This window comes from Ursus arctos, unplaced genomic scaffold (assembly GCF_023065955.2).
Source record: "Ursus arctos isolate Adak ecotype North America unplaced genomic scaffold, UrsArc2.0 scaffold_20, whole genome shotgun sequence".
Classification (NCBI taxonomy): Eukaryota; Metazoa; Chordata; class Mammalia; order Carnivora; family Ursidae; genus Ursus; species Ursus arctos.
In genome coordinates this window covers 55,116,865-55,140,462 of record NW_026622875.1, presented here as the reverse complement: position 1 = coordinate 55,140,462, position 23,598 = coordinate 55,116,865, and the positions used below count along the sequence as shown (strand labels likewise).

The following is a 23,598-nucleotide window of genomic DNA, read 5'->3' as shown; positions in this document are numbered from 1 at the left end:
TGCCGTCTTTGTTACTCCACTCAGTTCTGCTGTTATAGTGTGAAAATAGCTGTAGAGGATACCTGAATAAATAAGTGTTTCTCATTCCTTTACGATTTTATTTATGGACACCGAAATAAGAATTTTATATGATTTTTTATGTTAAGAAATGTTTCTTTTTCTCTCAACTATTTAAAAAAGTAAACGTTTTTAGATTTCAGGGGTCGTGGTTTGCTGACCCCTGGTGAATCAGAACATTTTTGAAGGTGACAGACAAACCAGGTGTTAAGGGTTATGCATTTAGTCATTGTAAGCTGCTCTTGTTGGGTAGACAAGGGGACATATACCTTAACCATTTATAGTTGTCAGTTTTTGTTTTGTTTTGCTAATTATGCTTTGGGGAGCCTACATAATCTCAAATGTGTTTGTGTTTTAAAACTATACATAAATAATTAGTTGTCTTTTTCATAGTGCATTTGATTATGACACAGAAAATATGAACTCTGAAGATATTTATAGCTCTCTTAGAGGTGTCACTGAAGCAATTCAGAATTTCAGCTTCCGTAGTCAAGAAGATATGAATGAGCCATTGAAAAGGGATTCTAAAAAAGATGATAGTGATTCCGTGAGTATTTGAACGTTTTTAGATTGCAGACTTTTCCATTAAAAGATTTTTTTTTAAGATTTATTTATTTATTTGAGAGAGAGAGAGAGAGCGCGCGCTCAAGTGGCAGGGGCAGAGGAAAAGGGGGAGAGAATCTGAAGCAGGCTCCATGTCCAGTGAGGAGCCTGACATGAGGCTCAGTCCCATGACCCTGAGATCATGACGTGAGCTGAAATCAAGAGTCTGACACTCAACTGACTGAGCCACCCAGGTGCCCCTCATTAAGAGATTTTTGTTGGATTTTTTTTTTTTTAACTTTGCTTTCTGTCGTTTTTCAAAAGTAACTTCTTAAGGGGTCAGTCACTCTGCAAGCATTCACTGAGTATCTACACAGGCCAGGCACTGTTCTGGGTCTTGGATTTTACAAGGCAAAGTCGCTGCCCTCAAGTTCCTTATAAATTTTCAGATAGAGATGAGTACTATTGAGTTTGTTAGACACAAAGTGAATCTATTTTAGATTAATTGGTCAGGGAAGACCTCTCTCAGTCAGTGGCATTTGCATTGAGGATAAATAAAACCATAGAACATCTAGGAGAGAAGAATCCCATAAAAGAAGTGGCATGTGCAAAGACATTTAGATGGGAACAAGTTTTACATAGTTGGGAACTGGGACGAGAGGCTGTTGGATTGTTGTGACAGTTAGAGGGTGGAACATGGGCCAGATTACATGAGTCTTACAAGACTAAATGTGTTTAGGTTATTTTCCCATTAAGTGTAATGATAGAGATTTGCATCATCGGTTTGTAGGGCTCCAATTAAGAATGTTACAACCCATTTTTCTGACATTGGTGAATATTGTTCAGTTTGTTGCTTCTGCCATCATACAAAGAGTAGTTGTTTTGGGAGGGGGAGGGAAAAAGAGAGTAGTTGTTTTTTATACTGCTGCTGAAGACTTTTCTCAAAACAAGCCATCCCACCATTTCCTATGGAATCTGTGGTTCCTCAGTGTTTGCAGAATTGTAGAACATTGTGGTGCTTCAGCACATCTCTGAAGGGCTCCCTCCTCTGCCTTCCTGACTGCTTTCCTGCTGTTGTTTTTCTCCCCATGCCTATCTGGCAGATAGCCCTACTAACTGGATGCCAAAAACCAGCTTACCACTCAGATTTGAGGTTCCTCTCCCCAAAAGCTACACGAGGTAGCAGTAACAGTTTAGTAATAAGAATCACTGCTTGAGACTTTTTTTTCCTCAGAGATAGCAGGGTACAGTGTAGGGAGCTCAAACAGTGTATTCTGGCAGAAAGAAGTAAGTTTAAATTCCAGTTCCTGGCAGTTATTAACTAATCCTGTATTATCACTTCTAAGCCTCAGTGTCTTCATTAGAAAAATGAGGATATTCTGCCTACCTTAAAAGTTACTGAGTATAATAAATTATATGACTCATTAGCTACGTCTAGCTGCTTGTTTGAACTTCTCATCTTTTCCCCTAGAGCTCTCTTTTCTGTTTCAGTTGATAGCAGCACTAGTTGCTCAGCCAAAAACCTTGGACTAAGGAATTGTCCTTTTCTCCTCTCTTTCTTTCTGTCATCTCCATACTCTGTCAGGAAATCTGTTGGTTCTGTTTTCAAAATATATCCAGAATCCATCCACTTCCCATCACTGCTATTCTGGCTTGAAACATCATCATCATCAATTCTCTCACATGGATTATTAAAATAGGCACCTGACTGGCCTTCTTGATTCTGTCCATTGGCCTCCTGTCATCCTTTCTCACTCCTTGACTTCTAACTCCATAGGAGGTCCCAGAATAAAAGCCAAAGTCTACACAATAGGCTTTTTCCCTTGTTACCTCTCTGGCCTCATCTACTGCTTTCCTCTGCTCCAGCCACACTGGCCTCCTTGCTATTCCTTGAACTTCCTGGGCATGCTCTTGCCTCAGGGCCTTTGTCTTGGCTATTCCCTCTGTCTTAGACATCCTTCCTCCAGATAGCTCCATTGCTGATTTCCTCACTTCCTTCAAGTCTTTGTTCATGTGGCTTACTCTGCCTACCCTATCTAATCTGCACCCTCCTTCCTCCCACCACAGCACTCATGGTCCCTTTAATCCTGCACTGCCTCCCATATACTAATCACCTTCTACCATACCATATTCTTTACTTGTTCATTATGTTTATAAATGTCTGTCCCCCCACTAGAATGTAAACTCCATGAACGTGGACATCATTCTCTCTTTTGTTCACTAATATATCCCCACTGCCAAGAACGATGCCTGGCACACAGTAGGAGCACAGTAAATATTTGAAGAATATTTGTAAAGCACCTAAATAATGGCTTAGCATGTAGTTGCTGTGAGTAGACAGTGACTATGGTGATATTGATGGTAGTAATGATTTTCATACTAGTATTAGTATCAGTGTTAGTATTGATGCTTTGATAAGTATGTTAATTTGATCAAACTTCATCAGGCATCCTTTCAAAAGTTATAGTCCTTGAGGCCTTTTTTTTTTTAACAGCAGGCCTTTTATAAAAATATATATATGTATGATTCTCTTATACTTTGTTGACATGCTGTCATTGTGTAATTTACTACCTTAATAATGGAATCTGGCAGCTTTTAGTTCTGTGTTGCCAATGAAAGCCCTTTTATATCTTTAACTGGCATAGAGAAGCTTTTGGTAATCTCACTCTATATTGTTTGGTCAAGCCATTAGCAAGGGAACTATAGGAATCATTAGAAACAGCATTCTTTTATGATTCTTCCTTGCCCTCACAGCTGTGGGGGTATTTTTAAATCTTTAAGTTTTGACATTTTAAATAAGTTTTATTATGTTAATTCCCATTACTTAATTTTTTTCAGCTGTTTATTGTTACCTTTTTTAAATAGACTTTGAAGCAGTAGGGAAACATCTTTTTAGAATTTCAAAGAGATACTTAAAAATGAATTAATTTGCAGGGTGCCTCAGTCAGCTAAGCATCTGACTCCTGGGGTCAAACGCTCAAGGTCGGGTTGTGAAGTTGAACCCCTTCTCTCTCCCTCTGTCCCTACCCCCCCAAATAAATAAATAAAATGTTTTTTTTTTTTAATGAATTAATTTGCTATGCCTTCTCCTCCCCATTAATAGATGTGTGGTGGTCCTGGGATGCCTGATCCACGAGCAGGAGGTGATGCTACTGACTCAAGCCAAACTGCCCTTGATAATAAAGCTTCACTGCTCCATTCAATGCCTGCTCACTCCTCTCCTCGCGCTCGAGACTATAATCCATATAACTATTCAGATAGCCTCAGTCCCTTCAATAAGTCTGCTCTCAAGGAAGCCATGTTTGATGATGATGCCGACCAGTTTCCTGATGGTAGGTTCTGGGTCATACTTTGTCACCTGTGTTTTAGAGAACTGTTAATCAGTGAACAAAAGAAATACACGTGCTCTTTTATTATAACTCCCAAAGAAGTAAGGAGCTTTGGGATGGGCATGTTTCTCCCATCTTTCAGGAGCTCATTTGTAGTGGTTTGGTAGTTCTCTACCTCAGAATGATAAACAGGGTAGTTCTGAGATCATCCTCAAAATCAGGAAAACCTTACTGACTGCCCAGAAACAACTGAAATCAATTATAGCTTATAAATGTAGTTTATCTCTAGACACAATTGTCATTAATTTTTATACCAGCATGACAAAACCCTTTGAAGAACTACCCATTCTTTATAATAGCCCTTTAGTAAAGTGTGAAATCATAAACAAACTCTAGTAAGATGCATTCAAGACCAAATTGGGGTAAGCTACCATTAGAATTTGGAGCCAACTTAGGACTAGCCCTACACTTTCAGTGGCTTATACCAAGGGTGTGGGACTAGCTCTAACACTCACAATGGCTCAGAACAAGGGCATAGGACCAAGTTCTAACACTTACTAAGCTGTCCAGCCTGATATTTGATTGATTGTCCTGAGTGTCACATCTGAAAGAGGGTAGAGATATACTACCTGCCTGCCCTTCCAATTACGGTGTGCAGTTAAGTTCACATAAAATGTATAAAAACTGATATAAAGTATAAAACACTGCAAATGGTTTAGGTATTTTTAATAAGAAGGAATTACATTTTTCTCTACAAATTGCATAATTCATTAATTTTTTTAATTGAAGACTCAAATAATATAAAGTAATAGATAACTGTGTGGATAAATTTGAAAGTACCCCCTTACCAGTCTCATGTTACTAAGGTAGTTTCTGGTTTTCCTTTGTTCCCCCATTATTGCTGTCAGTGAACATATTTCTGCAGAAGTTTTTATGCACATACATAAGTGATTTACTCTAAGAGATTCCTAGAGCTAGAATTGCTCTATTAAGGGATATATAAGTTGAAATTTTGAGAGTTACTACCCAATTACCAACTCAAAACAGTTGGCCAGTTTAGGTAGTGCTGATTTCCTCACCAGCACAGAATGTTCAAACTTTTTAAAATTTTGAAATCCATCACCATGATGGATATAAAATAGGCCATCCTAATGAGCATTTCCTTAATTATTAGGAAGACTGAGAAGTTAGATATTAGAAATATTTTTTTAATTTTTGTAATTTGGTAATGGAAAAATACCCCCATTTTTATTTCTTTGATTATGAATAAGGTTGACAAATCATGTTTTTACCAATAGGCCATGTTAAGAGTCTTAATATTATCACAATTACCAAAAAGGCAAAATTAAGACAGCTTGTCAAACTAAGTCTAAATTACATAAGAATCTTTAAAATTACCACTTTGGTGTGTTTTGATCTGTCACAATTAGTTGACTCTGTTACTGAGGTTTAGTCACAATAGCAGCAAAGCAGGAGGGAATAAATTGGACCTAGCATGAGCCTGTGCTTTAAACCCTCCCTTGTCACAGCAGCATGGTAAACTGAGACCTACTTTTAGCAGCTTTAATTGTTCTTAAATTATTGATGTACAGAGGTCACACACTGGCAGACCAAATTGGTTTTACTGACATTTCTTGCCTCAACTGCAATATATATATATATATATATATTAGTTTAAAACAATCAAAAGCTTAAAAGATGGGGGTACAGCACAAAGAACTTTTCTTTGAACCGTTTGAGAGTAAGCTGCCAAACTGATGCTCCGTCACCCCAAATACTTTAGGATGTACTTTCCATAAACAAAGACATTGTCCCACATAACCACAATATACTCATCCAAATCAGGTAATTATCATCGGTACATTAATAACCACCTGCCCTTAAACCCCATTAGAGTTTTGTCAGTTGTCCCAGCGAGATCTTCTAGCCAGAGGATCCACTTCAGAATCTCACATTGCGTTCAATCATGTCTCTGTTGTCTTCTTCAGTGTTCAGTCTTTCCTTTGTTCTCATGACCGTGGCACTTTTGAAGGTCAGAGACCAATTATTTTGTAGCATTTCCCTCAATTTAGGTTTGTCTGATGTTTTCTCATGATTGGATTCAGGTCATGTGCTCTTGGCATCAGTGTCCCAGAAGTGATAGTGCATTCTTCAGGTAATACACAATTTCACTTTGTCCTTTGACTGGTGATAATAAACTTTGGTCACTTGATTATGGTGGTGCTTACCAGGCTTCTCCACTGTGAAGTTACTCATTCTATAATTAATAAGTGTCTTGTGGGGAGGTACTTTTAAACTGTATTAAAATTTATTCATTTAAAAAGTTTCATTTACATATTTCTAACTGTATGAACTCATGGTTTGCATTGTACTCAATGGATTATAATTTGTAACTCTCGTTTATTTTGATGCTCAAATTGTCTTTGATTTGACCTGTTCTTTTGACATGTCCCCATCCTTGCATGCTGGCATGACAAAATGTTGTACTGTCCCTGCTTCAGTCCTGGAATCAATCATTTCTCCAAGGTTTCATTTAATGGAAAATGGTCTTTAAAGGCTAGAGTCTGGGCACAAGGTGTACTCACTGCTAGTGGGATATCACTATTCCTAAGACCTCTCAGTAGCCAGAGCTAAGGAATGTGCGTGTGTGTGTGTGTGTGTGTATGCATACACACACTGATTTACATCTGTTTATTTCTATATCAAAAGCTATGAGTTTACTCCAATTCCAATTTAGCACCATAAGATAAATTCTGGTTTCCTCCTTTTTCATATTGATAAACACCTTTTTTCTGACACTGAGAAATCTGGCTTTCATTATCTTTAATATATTTACTTAGTTGATCAGTCCTGAATGCAGCCAGTTTTCCATCTCTGCCATTACCTCCTCACTTGCACAGATGCACTCCTCACCTTGCTGGGCTCTCACCACTCCATGTAGACACCCTTCTTGCCCTGTCCATACTTTGCCACTCTCACATGGATGGAAACCCGCTTACTCTGCTCAGGAATCTGTGTCCCCAGGGCTGGTCATTTGTAATTTTGATGAATGGAAAAAAATCTCTTCATTTATGAGGCTGAGAAATCATGTTTTTACCAACTACTTATGTTAAGAGAGTTAATATATCACAAAGCCAAAACTTTGACAGCTTAGCAAGATTACCTACTTGGGGGATGCCTGGGTGGCTCAGTCGATTAAGCATCCGCCTTCAGCTCAAGTCATGATCCTGGGGTCCTGGGATCGAGTCCCGCGTTGGGCTCCTTGCTCTGCAGGGAATCATGCTTCTCCCTTTGCCTGCTGCTTCCCCTGCTTGTGTGAGCTCTCTCTCTGTCAGATAAATAAATAAAATCCTTAAAAAAAAAAAAAAAAGATTACCCACTAGTAACTGATTCTCTTTTCCTTTACTAAAGATCTTATATTTTCCATTTGTTAAAGTAAGACATCTGGGGCGCCTGGGTGGCTCAGTCGTTGAACATCTGCCTTCGGCTCAGGGCATGATCCCGGCGTTATGGGATCGAGCCACGCACCGGGCTCCCTGCTCTCCCTCTCCCACTCCCCCTGCTTGTGTTCCCTCTCTCGCTGGCTGTCTCTCTTTCTGTCAAATAAATAAAATCTTTAAAAAAATAAAAATAAAAAAATAATAAAGGAAGACATCGTTGGAAATTATATAACTGAAATCTAAACTGGGTAGAATATTTTTGAACTTGAGAAAAGTATTTCTTTGCAGCATAATACTTGATTGATTTCTGAACCATAAGACAGCCATTTTATGTTGAACACTCTTTGAAAATGGATCAGCCATTAGTTAAGCAAAATAGTAGTTGCTCTAAGCTTCATATAGAAATTAATTGTTTTTGTTTATATTCTTTTTAAATTTGAAATAGGGAAGACCTTGTTTGGCATTATTTTATTGTGAACATTGCTAACGTCACCCATTCTTTTTAATTTTATTGACCTCCGTTGCTCTTTTGATTTTCCTTGCATGTCTGCCCCAGTGCAAAATTTCTCCTCCCTTTTTTGTTTTTAAAGTCCATAACTTTGGGCAGGAGATAATCATTTTGTTCATTTCAGAATTTCTATAAGAAGAAATTGTTTTGAAATTCTGAGACATATTTAGTATATTTATTATTCAGATGTTTCTATACACATTACAGACAGATACACATATTAGTGATAAATATTTTTTAATTAACAAGTCAAAAAAAATTAAAACTCCACTGATGTCCACATTTAATTATGTTCTTTGTAAAGTTTACCAGGGACTATAATATTCCAGAATATTACTTCTAGGGAGATGGTTCTGTTATTCAAGAGAGACTCTTATCAAAGTTTGCCAATGAAAAGAATATCCCATATTTTTTCAGCACTGCAGCATAAATATCAGAATTGGATTCATGCCAATATTTGTCATAAGAACACAAAGAAAATTAATACTAGTGAGTTTATTGTATTCCAAGCCCACTATGGGCTTCACTATGACCATCGGAAGTCAACGCTCTCTTCCCATTTTACTCATAAGAAAACTGAGCCTCCACAGTAATTAAGAACCTGTGTCTGTTGAACAAAGAGGCACAGGTTTAGTGGGACTCCAGAGCCTTTCTTTTTGCCTGACCATGATGCCTCTCATGAGGAAATACAGTTACACGTTATCTTACTTAACAGAGTACTTTAGGTTTATCTTATTTGTATCATATAAATCAGTTTTGTAACAAAATAGTGTTTTCTTTGGCAGAAATTCTTTTCCTGTTAGTCATGTGTTCAGGCCATTTTATGTCATGTCACTTCTAATTATCTCCTAGAGTAATTACAAAGCCTATATTCATGGAGAAAAGAGCTGCATTCCTTTGAAAGCATTCGTGTGTGTGTGTGTGTGAATTCCCTTTATTGAGCTGAAATAAAGTGCACTCTTAATAGAATGATCCTCTGACATCAGTGAAAGTCTGGTAACGTGACTTTGCAGGAGTGACTTGTGAGGTTTATAGAGATGCGTTTATCCTGCTGCAGTAGCTGCTGTTAAAACAGCAGCACTGTTCCAGTATTGGTCTATATAATGAAATTATTTTAAGACAGTTTTTATCCTCCAAGTTAAGATGTCATCTTTGATTGCAAATTTCTTTTTTATGGTTTGCTCCGCATTTTACAGAGGTTCTTCAAAAACCCCAATTTGGTTCACCTTGGTAATCCTTCTTTCCAGACTCTCTCTCATTTTTAACTTCAGCAATCACATTTTGTGCTCTGTGTATGAGGTTGTTAGTGCTCTAATTGTAGTTACATGAATGAAGTCATGATAAACTTCTTTTTCATAGTGAATCTTGTCACTACATTTTGGTTCAGTTTCCCTTCCCTATCATGTGTTAGTTTAACTCTAGTTGGATTCATCTATTCTTTTTATTTTTAGAGAGGGGGTGGAGGAAGGGGCAAAGGCCGAGAGAGATATAATCTTAAGGCTCTGGGCCCATTGTGGAGCCCAACATGGGGCTCAGTCCCACGACCCGGCTATCCATGGCCTGAGCCTAAATCAAGAGTCAGGTGCTTAACCGACTGAGCCACCCAGGCACTCCCGAACTCATCTATTCTAATGGTTCAGCTTGATTTCCTTTCCTCAGGTTTCTGAATCCCCTTAAGTAAAATGTAATTTTTCTTTCCCCTGCTTATAGGTGTGGGTTCCCCACAACCTGTGATGTCAGACTGTTGGTATCTCTAGGTCAGTGGCTAACCAGCTGGCAAGATGAGGCACAGTAGCTTCTGTTTTCATGGACCAGTAGTGAACCATCTGCCAAACCACAATCTCAAGATTTATTTTTGGGAAGCGGGCTCTTTCCTCTTGAGCCTTTGCTTTTGTAGGCAATAGCTATCTCCCAGATGCCAGATCCACAAGACTTCTCTGTCCTATTAGGATCAGCATAAGTGGCAACCCTTTCCTATGGAAGACCAGCATGTTTTTGCCAAGTGGACCCTACAGACAGTATAGCTCCATGGAGTCAACTGTCTTCCCTGGAGATTCGGGAGCAGGGGTGACCCCAGATGTATCTTCCAAGCCCAGGCACCATACTCTGTGGTTATTTTATTCCAGAGGAGTTAAGGAAAAGAGTCTATGGCATAAGCTCAGGCCACCATCTCCCCAAATCCCGGAAGGGCTGAATTTGTCATTTATTTTACCAACAAAAGAATTTAGGAAGAATTCTGGTATTCTGTAATGTTTTAATATGAACTTTGGGATGTAACTGTTTTTCCTACAAAAATTACTCAAAGCACCATAAGTGTCCCTTAACATTCATAAAATTTGTGAGTTTATGATTATACTTCAAAAAAGAAAGCAAAAACAAATGAAAACTCTTTGATAATCATTGCGCCCAACTCTACTGTGAAATTTAAGGGAAAATATTAAGTATTTATTCTGCCTCTTCTACCAAATTATATTTCAGGATAATCTAAATAGCTCTAGTTGATAAAGTTACTCTCTACAGAAGAATTCCAGCCCATTTTTAATTCCTAATAAAATAATTCAGCAACAATCAGTGGGTAAATCATTACTTTAAAAGATTGATTGGGGCACCTGGGTGGCACAGTTAGTTAAGCGTCCAACTCTTGGTTTCTGCTTCAGTTGTGATCTCGGAGCCATAAGATCCAGCCCTGCATTGGGCTCAGCTGGAGTCTGCCTGGGATTCTCTCTCCCTCTCCCATTACCCCTCCCCCGCTCACATGCACGTACTGTCTCACTCTCTCTCAAATAAATCTTAAAAAAAAAAAAAAAAAATTGATGGGTTGTTGGTGCCTAAGTATCTTAGTCCTTGTATGTCCAGCTCTTAATTCTGGCTAAGGTCATGATCTTGGGATTATGGGATTGAGCCCCACATCAGGCTCTGTGCTGGGCATGGAGCCTGCTTAGGATTTTTTCTCTCCCTGTCCTCCCTTAAGCCCCTCCCCACCGGCCAAGGGCTCTCTCTCTCTCCCTCTCTCTCTCTCTGTTAAAAATAAAAAGGTTGATGGGGAACTGTACAATGGTGGGATCAAGTTGTCACCACTTAAATCCAGTGGTCATTATTAATATCACTAAAAATGGAGTACCCAAACATTGTTAGCCTCCTGGCACAACACCATAGAAATGCATACTGATGTATGTATGGATTAAATGATCTTTTTGCCATTTACTAGAAATATTTCAGGAAAAAAAGTGGGGAGGGATGAAGATGAAGTAAGAATAGTAAGATCTTGATAATTGTTAAATCTGGGGGAGGGGTATATAGGGGTCCATTGTATTTTTTTTTTCTGTGAATTTTCATTAAACTAGAATTGGTATTTTCAAGATGACAAAATGGAAAAGAAAATTAGTCATTTTTTTTTCTTAAAACTAACATTGTCTGTTTCATAATGTTCTAAAGTTGTCATCCCCATACTTATGAGAGCTGACCTATAAAGTTACAGAATTAACGTTATGTCCTCTTGCCAGATCTTTCCCTAGACCACTCTGACCTGGTCGCAGAGCTATTGAAGGAGCTGTCTAACCATAATGAACGTGTAGAAGAAAGAAAAATTGCCCTCTATGAACTCATGAAACTGACACAGGAAGAATCTTTTGGTGTTTGGGATGAACACTTCAAAACAATATTACTTCTATTGCTTGAAACCCTTGGGGATAAAGAGGTAAATGGCAGGATATGTAAATAATAGCCTGTTTTTCTGTCTTGGATTGCCTTTCCTTGCCTGTTAATCAAGAGCTACACAGATTTGGAAACTGGGAAAATCAGTCTCTTTTACTGCTTCTTCCTGTGTGAAATTTTCATTATGAGTACTTTTTCTTCTAAACCAATAGCTCAATGTTTTTGAACAGTTGACAGTGGGAAAAATGAAAGGTTGCTGATAGTGTTTCGTAGGAGAGTACAAGTGACTTGTTTTGCATACTTAAACTAGCTGTTCAGAAGTGTAGTTTCCTTTTTCATAGGATGTTGGTTCTTGATCTCCTACGAGTATAAAAAGTGTGACTTAAGTTTTCAACTAGAGATGTGAAAACTTAATTATGTAATATACCATATATACTTTGTGCAGTTGTCTACAACTTATCCCTGCCCCAATGGTAAGACCTTAAGTTACAGAAATGGAAAATGTAGAAGATTGTCTATAACCCAAAATATTAAAAACATGAAAATATTTCTTCTTAGCCTACAATCAGGGCTTTGGCATTAAAGGTTTTAAGGGAAATCCTAAGGCATCAACCAGCCAGATTTAAAAACTATGCAGAACTGACTGTCATGAAAACACTGGAAGCACATAAAGATCCTCATAAGGAGGTAAGTCACCTGACCATTAAATTATTTTTTTATTCTTAGTTCTTCTGCTCTTATTGCATGAAACGTATTACTAACATTGCTTGAAGAATACCCTTGAAGAGAATCAATCATTTCAATCAAATGAACACTTAACTTTGATTTTCCAGGTAATATATCTGATGAAGATACAATCATATTTTTTCTGTTAAATGAATTATGGTGATATCATGGTCTTTTGCCTAAAATAAGCCAGCTCTAGGACATAATCTTGATTTCATTTTTTCCTTCTTAATTTGACTTGTAGTTTTCTAATTTAGAATTCACCAACTGTCACTATCCCCTTACCAGTAAGAATTTGTTTTTTTGAAATAACTGCTGAAGACAAGAATCATTATTTTAAAGTGGTAAAGTGCCTATAGGAGCTAGATATCTGTTCAAAGTTTATTCAATAAAATAATGAGGACATCCTTCCTGAAAGAGTCTTGTAAATCTGTCCCATCTATCTATTTATAGTTGTGTAAAAAAAAAAAATTAGACTTTTAAGCTTTTATTTAAATTCCAGTTAGTTAGCATACAGTGTTATATTAGTTTCAGGTGTACAGTGTACTGATTCAGCTCTTCCATACATCACCCAGTGCTCCTTACAGCAAGTGCACTCCTTCATCCCCATCACCTTTGTCACCCATCCCCTCCCTACCTCCCCTCTGGTGACCAGTTTGTTCTCTATACTTGAGGATCTGTTTCTTGGTTTATCTCTCCCTGTGTCTCATCTCTTTATAATTAGAATATACCCACCACCACCAATGACGTTGATGATATAATCATGAGGATTTTTATTAAGTTTCAGAAATAATTAGAAAAGGAAATTTCAAGTAGGGACTGCAGTTCTAAGAGATAGCACCAGAGCAGTAGCATTAGGTGCCTCTGGTAGAACCAAGACCTAAGCAAAAGGGGTCAAAAAAAGGAAAGTTAAAAAACAGCAGTGAGATAAAACAGATCAAAACTAAATGTAAGAACTGAAACTGTAACTTTCAGAGGAAAGCATGAGTGTAAATCTTTGTCATCTTGGATTAACCAATAGTTTCTTAGATATAACATCAAAAGCACAAGTAGCCAACAACAACAACAAAAACATAAATTGGACTTTATAAAAAATTTAAACTTTGTGCTTCAGGATGCCCAGGTGGCTCAGTTGGTAGAGCATACGACTCTTGATCTCAAGGTTGTAAGTTCGAGCCCCACATTGGGGGTAGAGATTACTTAAAATCTTTTGAGGGCATCTGGGTAGCTCAGTCAGTTAAGCGTCCCACTCTTGGTTTCAGCTCAGGTCATGATCTCAGAGTCCTGAGATCAAGCCCCATGTTGGGCTCTACACTCAGCTGGGAGTCAGCTTGAGATTCTCTCTCCCTCTACCTCTGCCCCTCCTGCTCATACTCACTCGCTGTCTCTCAAATAAATCTTTAAAAAATATAGAATATTTTTTTTAAATAATAAAATAAGTAAAAACTTTTATGCTTTGGTGGAACCTGGCTGGGTCAGTCAGTAGATCGTGAGACTCTTGATCTCAGGGTTATGAGCTCAGGCCCCATGTTGGGCATAAAGTTTATTCAAAAAAATAAAATAAAAAATTAGTGTCACAAAAAATAATGTTTAAAAAAAGAAAAGTTTTGTGCTTCAGAGGGCACTCTAAAGAATGTGGAAAGACAACCCACAGAATAGGAAAAAATTTTTGCAAATCATATGTCTGATAAGGTAGTATATAAAGAGCTCTTACAACTCAACAACAAAAAGAGAAATAACCCAATTTAAAATGGACAAAGGATGGGGCGCCTGGGTAGCTCAGTTGGTTGAGTGTCAGACTCAATTTCAGAGCATGGGATCGAGCCTGTGTCCAGCTCCGTGCTCAGTGGGGAGTCAGCTTCCCCCCCTTTTTTTCTCTCCCCCCGCCCCTTCCCCCTGCTCGCCCTCGCTTGCTCTCTCTAAAATAATAAATGAATCTTTAAAAAAAAAAAGTGAGCAAAGGGCCTGAATGGATCATTATCCAAAGAAGATATGCAAATTGCCAATAAGCACATGAAAAATGCCCAATATCAGTATTCATTAGGAAAATACACTAAACCCACAGGGAGATACCACTTCATATACATGAGGAAGAAAGATAGGAAGAAGCGTTGGTGAGGATTTGGGGGTACCTGTCTAGCTCAGTCGGAAGAACATAGGGCTCTTGATCTCGGGATCTTGAGTTTAAGCCCCACGTTGACCATAGAGATTACTTAAATAAATTAATCTGAAAAAGAAAAAGAAAAGAAAGTAGTATTGATGAGGATTTGAAGAAATTAAAACCCTCTGGGTAATTCAGTTTTCAGAAGATATGGCTGTAAGTCTTGTAGGAGAGTGAGTCATGACTTCTAAATCTATGTGGGTTTTTATTTAGATTTTTAATTTAGGTGGTGTTTAGTACTGGAACGTCTGTAGTATCTTGCTGAAGGTTTAAAAAAACTAATATTTGTAGTTTAGTTATCCAGCTTCTGACCCAAATAAGGCCTGGCATCTCTGTTTTTACAAAAGGTAAAATTGACATTCCTTAGGCATTACATCTAAAATTAGACCTGGGGGTGGGGGATTGGGATAGGCTGGTGATGGGTATTAAGGAGGGCACATATTGCATGGTGCATTGGGTGTTATACGCAAATAATGAATCATGGAACATTCCATCAAAAACTGGGGATGGGGGCGCCTGGGTGGCGCAGTTGTTAAGTGTCTGCCTTCGGCTCAGGGTGTGATCCCAGCATTCTGGGATCGAGCCCCACATCAGGCTTCTCTGCTGCTTCTTCCTCTCCCACTCCCCCTGCTTGTGTTCCCTCTCTCGCTGGCTGTCTCTCTCTGTCAAATAAATAAATAAAATCTTTAAAAAAAAAAAATGGATATGTACTGTATGATGACTAATATAACAAAATAAAAATTAAAAAAAAAAAAGCCCTGGGTCTTCTGACTTCCAGTATATTTGCCACTGTACCTTTCTCAGTACGTCTCATAGATTGAGATCCAAAGTGAGAAACTACTATAGTAGAATCAAAAGCAACAATTTTTACATGGTCTCAAGACCATCTCTAGATAGATTACAGATTCTACTAAGATAGACAGCCATTTCTTCTCTTCATTATAACATCAGTGTCAGCCCTCCCCAGGCCCAAGACAGAGAAAGAAAATCATTATGAACATAAGGGGGAATAGCATGTTAACTTGATAACCCATTAATGAGATTTTTTTTTTTTAAGATTTTATTTTTAAGAGGGCGCCTGGGTGGCTCAGTCGTTAAGCATCTGCCTTTGGCTCAGGCCGTGATCCCGGTGTTCTGGAATCGAGTCCCATGTCAGGCTCCTCCGCTGGGAGCCTGCTTCTTCCTCTTCCACTCCCCCTGCTTGTGTTCCCTCTCTCTCTGGCTGTCTCTCTCTCTCTGTCAAATAAATAAATAAAATCTTTAAAAAAAAGAAAAAGATTTTATTTTTAAGTAATCTCTTCACCCAATGTGGAGCTTGAACTCACAACCCCAGGATCAAGAGTTGCATGTTCCACCAACTGAGCATTCAGGTGCCCCAAGGTTATTTATATTTTATTTTGTAATAATGTGATGAAAAGGGCATGAATACCCTTGGACATGAGGATACTGATAGTGAGCAGGGTTTCACCATGGCTGTTGTAGAGGACTCCAGTCACCTTATAGATAAATGGAGCCTCCACCACCCAGTACAGCTAGACCACAGTATGATTTAAAAATTGCATTAGCCTGGGGTGCCTGGGTGGCTCAGTTGGTTAAACTTCCAACTTTTTGACTTTGCCTCAGGTCATGATCTCAGGGTCATGAGATCGAGCCCCATGTCGGGTTCCGTGCTGAGTGTAGAGCCTGCTTAGGATTCTCTCTCTCCCTCTCGCTGCCCTTCTCCCACAACCCCTCTCTCTGTTTCTCTCTCAAAAAAAAAACAAAAAAAACTGCATTCTGGCTTCAAAAGTTACTGGCATTTTGCCAACTCTGTTTTATCTGTACCCTCACTTTTTGGGTGTGTTTGTTTACTGTGGTAGTTTCAAAACAAATTATAGATATCTTGTTGTAGTGCATATTTCATAAAGTTTGTACTTCCAGTACACAGTCTAATGTTTTAAAGATTTACTCCAGTTTACACGTTTGCTCTTTGTTTAAGGTGGTGAGATCTGCTGAGGAAGCTGCGTCAGTGCTGGCCACTTCAATCAGTCCAGAGCAGTGCATCAAAGTGCTTTGTCCTATCATCCAAACTGCAGATTACCCAATTAATCTGGCTGCAATCAAAATGCAAACAAAAGTGATAGAGCGAGTATCCAAGGAAACCCTTAACTTGCTTTTGCCGGAGATCATGCCAGGCCTGATACAGGTGAGAAACAAAACTTAGAGGAATAAATTATGATACATTTGCAATTCGGTTATTTTAGGCACTTTGTAGGCAGCACTAGTGGCATAACCAAGCCTCCTGCTGTCTTGGGTATTCAGAGCAAAGACTTTCCATAACTAGCTCTGTGTGTGTGTGTGTGTGTGTGTGTGTGTTGAATATATATATAACATAAAACTTAATGGCATTAAATACATTTATGATGTTGTACAACCATTACAACTATCCAGCTCCAGAACATATTTCATCATCCCAAACAGAAACTCTGTACGCATTAATAATTCCCTATCCCTCTCCCCATAGCCCCTGGTAACCTCTATTCTTCTTTCTCTTTTCTGCTTTATAGGTTCCTGTGTAAATGGAATCACACAGTATTTGTTCTGTTGTGGCTGGCTTATTTCATTTAGTGAAATGTTTTTAGGGTTCATCAATGTTATAACATGTATTAAAATTTAATTCATTTTTTATAGCTGAGTAATTTCCATTAATGTGACTACTGCAATTTGTTTATCCATTCATCTTTTGAAGACTATCTGGGTTTCCCTTTTTTAAATAACATAAATATTGCAGTGAACTTCCTTATATCTCCATATATGTATATATCTAGAAGTAGAATTCCTAGGTGTTGCCACATTTCTCTCCAAAATGGTTACTAATTTACAGTCATAGATGTGGTTTTTTTCTATGCAAACAAACCCATCCACATAAACATTTTAATAATGGGATCGTATTTTATAACATGCTTTGCTTAATCATAAATTGTTAACTTTTCCATCCAATAAATTATATTCTATAATGTAACTCCGTGAGTAATATTCTATAGTATATATAATAAAACCACTCCTGAAGAGAATTAATCATTAATTTCTTTGTGCATCTTTAGTATTATCTTTGACTCTGTTCTAAGCCTAATATTGCTCACTAAATTGTGGGGTCCTGGAAGATAAGATCCAAATCTCTTCTTTGTACTTTGGTATTAAGAACAGAATGTACATGGTATGTGTAAATCATTCATATAGTGGGTACTGAATAAATTTTTGCCTGATGAATAACTTAGGGTAATGGTAGGGATGGGACAGATGTTGAGCTTACTTCAGCCTCAATTATAGGAGTACCTTGACTGCCAGGCCCAGTTTCACTCTGTTTAGATTTCATTCAATAGTGAAGCACTCTTGGGCTTCCTACAGCTGAATGCTTTAGCAGGGTTCATCTGGAGACTTTACAGAGCAGGTTGGCAAAGGGGCAGTTTTCCAGGCTAAATAAGGTAGAACCTGATAAGGAAAGCTAATAGTGGAGTGGAGATGTGGAAGGGGAAGTGGAGAGGTGAAGGGCACGTTTCTGCCGGGAAAAGTAGGGGGATTAACTTTAGTCACTAAAGCTTCCTCTCCCTGCCACTTCTTCTGTCCATATGGGAATGGTACTTTTTCAGATTCCCCCAGGAGTGCTAACAAAGACTTTTCTCCCTAGGGTTATGATAATTCAGAGAGCAGTGTTCGGAAAGCTTGTGTCTTCTGCCTGGTGGCTGTTCATGCGGTAATTGGTGATGAACTAAAACCACATCTCAGTCAGCTCACTGGCAGTAAAGTAAGTAGTGAAGCTTTGTTCTAAAGGTGGTGGCAGTGGTACATTTTTCAGATATAGTTCTTTGTTTGTTTTTTAAAGGGTAAATTTGTTATTCAGCTTTGAACAAGTTGGGCCTCGAGCATCCAACTCATTCCTCCTTGAATTTTAACTGTTTCTACTTTCACATTCGTCACTCAGGTGAAGTCAAGCAGGGTAGGTTGCTGTGAAAGAAATGCCTACAGCCAGCGGATTCCTTTCCCACACCCACACCCAAATCCTTACCCCCAAGGACTATTTAAGAATAAATAGTGGTTGGAGCACCTGGCTGACTCAGTTGGTGGAGTGCGTGACACTTGATCTCGGTTGTTGTGAGTTTGAGCCCCACAGTGGGTATAGAGATTACTTAAATACATAAGTACATAAATAAATACCCTTTTTTAAAGAAGAATAAATAGTGGTTTTATATATTCATGGATTACTTTATATCTCCCAAAATGTGGAACACTTGAACATTTCTTTAATTTTCCCCTATGAACTATGATAATCAAATATTTGCTGGCCCTTAAGACTTTAAAAAAATAAAAGGAGGTGCCTGGCTGGCTCAGTCAGAAGAGCACGCGACTCTTGCTTTCGGAGTCATGAGTTCGAGCTCCATATTGGGTATAAGGATTACTTAAATAAATAAGCTTAAAAAAATCAAAAGCTAATGATGTACATACAGTGGCTAGCTGAACATAATAAAAAAAATTTTTTAGATGAAGACTTAAAAACAAGAGTCTTGCTTTCCTCATTTCTTTGATACCATCAAACACTGAAATTTATTTTACGAGGCAAGTATAAACTATGATTGTTGAATTGTTGCTTATGAACCAGTTAGCAGGAAACACTCATCCTCATTTAAACAGTTTCCCAAACCCTACCTATTGTCATTACTATGATCAAATTTATTTTTAAAATAGCAAAAAGGTGGAGGGGCGCCTGGGTGGCTCAGTCGTTAAGCGTCTGCCTTCGGCTCAGGGCGTGATCCCAGGGTCCTGGGATCAAGCCCTGCATCGGGTTCCCTGCTGCTCTGGGAGCCTGCTTCTTCCTCTCCCACTCCCCCTGCTTGTGTTCCCTCTCTCGCTGACTGTCTCTCTGTCAAATAAATAAATAAAAATTTTTTTAAAAAATTAAAAAAAAATAGGGGTGCCTGGGTGGCACAGCGGTTAAGCGTCTGCCTTCGGCTCAGGGCGTGATCTCGGCGTTCTGGGATCGAGCCCCACATCAGGCTCCTCCGCTATGAGCCTGCTTCTTCCTCTCCCAGTCCCCCTGCTTGTGTTCCCTCTTTCGCTGGCTGTCTCTATCTCTGTCAAATAAATAAAATAAAATCTTTAAAAAAAAAAAAATTAAAAAAATAAAAAATAAAATAGCAAAAAGGTGGAGAAAATACCTATAAAGCTCGGTATACACCTTACATTAAATATTTATGTAAGTTATAGATAGATTAAAGCAGTGGTTCTTAACACTTTCTGAGTTACAGACCACTTTGAGATATGGGTAGTATCTCATCCTATGAAAAATAAATAAATACAGAAAATTTTACACAAATTTCAGAGGATTCATTGAGTCCCTGAATCCCATGAACACCAGGTTAAAAATCCGTGAATCAGTGTTAAAAAAGGAGACTTAAACAGCACAGTTTTCTTTTGTTTTCCTCTTTATTTATTTAACAGAGAGCGAGCACAAGCAGGGGGAGTGCAAGCAAAGGGAGAAGCAGGCTCCCCGCCAAGCAGGGAGCCTGCCATGGGCCTCAATCCCAGGACCCTGACATCATGACCTGAACCGAAGGCAGACACTTAACTGACTGAGCCACCCAGGCGCCCATCTTTTTTTCTTTTTCTTTTTTTTTTTAAGTAAACTCTACACCGAGCTTGAACTCAAGAGCCCCACATGCTCTACCAAATGAGCCAGTGAGGCACCCCCAACGAAGTGGTTTTCAAAGAAGAAATCCCAACTTTTGTGATAAGCTCAAGTTGTGTCCTGATAATCCAGAGATGTCTGTAGAAGAACTAAAATTAAGTACTTTGTCAGGACTCTGAACACTAGGAAACAAACTGAGGGTTGCTGGTGCCGAGGTTGGTGGGGGGATGGGATAATTGGTTGATGGGCATTAAGGAGGGCACTTGAAGTAATGAGCACTGGGAGTTGTATGCAACTAATGAATCACTAAATTCTACCCCTGAAACTAATAATATACTATATGTTAATTAAATTAAGTTTAAATAAAAAAATTTTTAAAAATAAGTGGTTTGTCAGAATACTAGGCAGCCAGTTGCATATGAAGAACATAGCTATGTTGAAAAAATACTTGGAAATGACATTAGATGAAAAAAAGGAAAGCACAAAATTGTATATGCATTGATTAAAACTTTATAAAAATATGATCTCATCTAGCAAAGACCATAAAGTGATACAGAGAAATCAAGAACATTCTTGGAGGGTAATGTTATAGTTGTTTAAGATCTTGGTTCCTGGAACCCAAGTGCCTAATTTCCTATGCTGGCCCACTTCTTACCTACCCGTGTGACTTCAGGCAATGACTTTCACATCCTCTATCTTGATTTCCTCATCTGTAAAGTATTGTTGAGATAGAGAGTGTGAAGTAGTTAGCTTATTACGTAGCACATGTTGCTCAAATGTTTGTCCTTATTGTCTTAATGGTGACTTCTTTTTTCTAAGTTTAAGTTTTACATGCTGTCACTACAACATTTTTTGAAAAGGAATATTAGAATACTCAGTCCTCAGGGGTGCCTGGCTGGCTTAGCTTGGAAGAGCATGCAACTCTTGATCTCAGGGTCGTGAGTTCAAACCCCATGTTGGGTGTGGAGATTACTTAAATAAATAAATAAACAGAATACTCAGTTGTGAACAGACTGAGACTTGAAATTTTTTTTTGGTAATTCTTAATTATCAATAATCAGTTGGGTGTAACTTAGTCTAAAATCTCTCTTTTTAAATTCATATATGTATATAATTTTTTAAATGAGCATCTTACTGTAATTTATGATTTGCTGAATGACATACATTTGGCTTGAATCTACAGATGAAGCTACTGAATCTTTACATCAAACGTGCACAGACAGGTTCTGGAGGAGCTGACCCCACTACTGATGTTTCTGGACAAAGTTAGTGACGCTGATTAAAGTGAACCAGGCCCCTTAAAGGAAGGACAGACCGCCCTCATCAAGGAAAGGAGATTTTCAAACACATCTTTTGGAACTTACCATCTTTCCCACTTTTAGTTTTTTGTTTTGTTCTGTATTTTCTGTAACAGAGGGCTGTCCTCAGTCTGCATGTAACTTTTATGATAGTTATTCCAAATTCAAGAAGAAGCAGTATTAACATCAGTTGATCAGTACAAAGTAATTTTTAATCGAATTCATCATTTCACATGTTTGTACTTCTTTGTCTTCCCATTAACCTTTGCCAGTGTTATGATTGTATAAATTTTTTTAAATGCTGGTTAAAGAGGAATGCTTAAAGCTTTAAAAGTTTAACAGTCTAAAACTTTTTTTTTTTGCCTCTATTCAAATGCAGAATAATATTTTTATTGCTACTTGGAGTTTTGTTCCGTATCATGTCCTATGCTAGAAATACTGAAATGATGTGAAACAAAGCAGGACTAATTTGAACTACAGCTGGACTCTGTTGGTGTGATGGTGATACATGTCATTAGTTGCAATTTCTTTGGGGTGATCTATAGTTTAAAACTAAGACCTCAGAGAAAGTGCTACAGAATCAGCCAGTTCTGTAACACTGATACTGCTTGTTGGTTGTTGATCTTGCCATCTTTATTTAAAACCATGTCCCCTCTAAGATCCCTTAAGAAAGCTGCACCAAATCATCTGCCTGTTGTTTTCTCGATGCTTATTAAAATAGAAGGTTTTATTGCAGGGTTTTTGATTTGTTTATCTTTGTTGTGAATGATGCTTTTTTCGTATTTATTAATCTCAAATTCACTTACGAATAAACTTGATAATGGAAAGAGACAAAAAAAAAAAATCAAGTGCATGTGTGTCCTTGACCGTCTTCTGTTTCTCATTTAATAAACAAACTTATTATTGAGATATGGGAGTCAACCAGCACCTTTTCTTTAAATGGTGGAACCTGGTTTCCTTTTACCATGAAATTGTCTTACTTGAAAACATTGATCCTGATGAGAGAGAAGATGGTGTAAGGCTATTATCTTTGTGTAATGGACTCAAATTCTCTACCTCTTCAGGGCTAATCCTTGTAACTGAGCTGCTGCCTGTAGTGTCTTTTGGAAAACTACTTCAAGGGTGATTTTCTGTTACATTTTAACAAATTTTTTTAATCACCTTTTGCTACAACTATTCTTTTCATGTGCAGCCAACTTTCAAAAATTAACAGTTTGGTGAAAGGCAAATTAGATCATTCGGAACCAGGACACTAATGATTTCTCATCTTGACTTTTTTTAAAATCCTTAACATGAAGTGAATTTGACTGGAAAGGCAAATAGCTATTAGGGAAGCAATTTGCTGTTGTTACAGAGTTATCTGTACTTTCTTTGTTTAACTGAAAAAAATGTAGAAATGTATGTAAAGAATTTAAGACAAGAGTACTGGATGGATGATTTGTCATAGGCTTTTCCCTTCGTTTCTGTTCTAGCAGCAGGAAAATAGTTTCTCTATATCCCGTCCCCTTTACCTGTAACAATTTTGTTTTCTACTGTTAATTACATTGTGTATTTATAGTTCTATGCTTACTGTTGTGCATATACTGGCAATAAAACTGTACATAACATTACTTGAAAAAATTAACAATGTATATCAGTTGTTTTTCTCACTGTGTGAAAAGTCCCTTAGCTCCTAACTAGGTTTTTAAAAATATTTAAGAGGTCCTGTATTAGTGCTGTTCTCATGAATTTTATAAGTGCATCTGAGGAAAACAGATTTATCAGGAGTAGCCTCCACAGTCAAATTAGATGGCTATATATGCATGTGTATGGCAGCTTATCTTTCTTTTTTAAAGCTTTTTATTTATTTATTTGATAGAGCACAAGCAGGCAGAGCAGCAGGCTGAGGGAGAGGAGAAGCAGACTCCCCGCTGAGCAGGGAGCCCGATGTGGGGCTCGATCCCAGGACCCTGGGATCATGACCTGAGCCAAAGGCAGACGCTTAACCGACTGAGCCACCCAGGCGCCCCTGACAACTTATCTTTAAGAAGAAAAGTCATTTTAAACATCGAATTCTTCTCAGTTTCTCAGTTATGTTTTATGTTCCGTGACCTTTTGTATGATTTATAATCCTTTTTAACCTAAATATTGATTTAATTTTGACCTCTGCTTTAAGATCCTGTTTTAACTACTGTTGACAACTAGTAGTATGATGTAAACTGAATAATAACTCTACTTGAA

The 23,598-nt window shown here is 38.0% G+C and overlaps 1 protein-coding gene across 43 annotated transcripts in view; it reads left to right on the top strand.

The window, feature by feature from the left end:
* The window catches only part of CLASP2 (cytoplasmic linker associated protein 2), a 175,042-nt gene extending 152,044 nt beyond the window's left edge, over positions 1 to 22,998 (top strand). For 42 of the 43 annotated variants that reach the window (XM_026496670.4, XM_044383243.3, XM_057315836.1 and 39 more), the window contains 7 exons: positions 451 to 604; positions 3,704 to 3,932; positions 11,381 to 11,574; positions 12,090 to 12,218; positions 16,397 to 16,603; positions 18,086 to 18,202; positions 21,264 to 22,998. In XM_026496670.4, the coding sequence (XP_026352455.1) occupies positions 451 to 604; positions 3,704 to 3,932; positions 11,381 to 11,574; positions 12,090 to 12,218; positions 16,397 to 16,603; positions 18,086 to 18,202; positions 21,264 to 21,350 (1,117 nt within the window). In that variant the 3' untranslated portion in view covers positions 21,351 to 22,998. The remainder of the gene's footprint in view (positions 1 to 450; positions 605 to 3,703; positions 3,933 to 11,380; positions 11,575 to 12,089; positions 12,219 to 16,396; positions 16,604 to 18,085; positions 18,203 to 21,263) is intronic. The other variant, XM_057315839.1, reaches the window with a different exon arrangement.
* Positions 22,999 to 23,598: the final 600 nt, after the last annotated feature.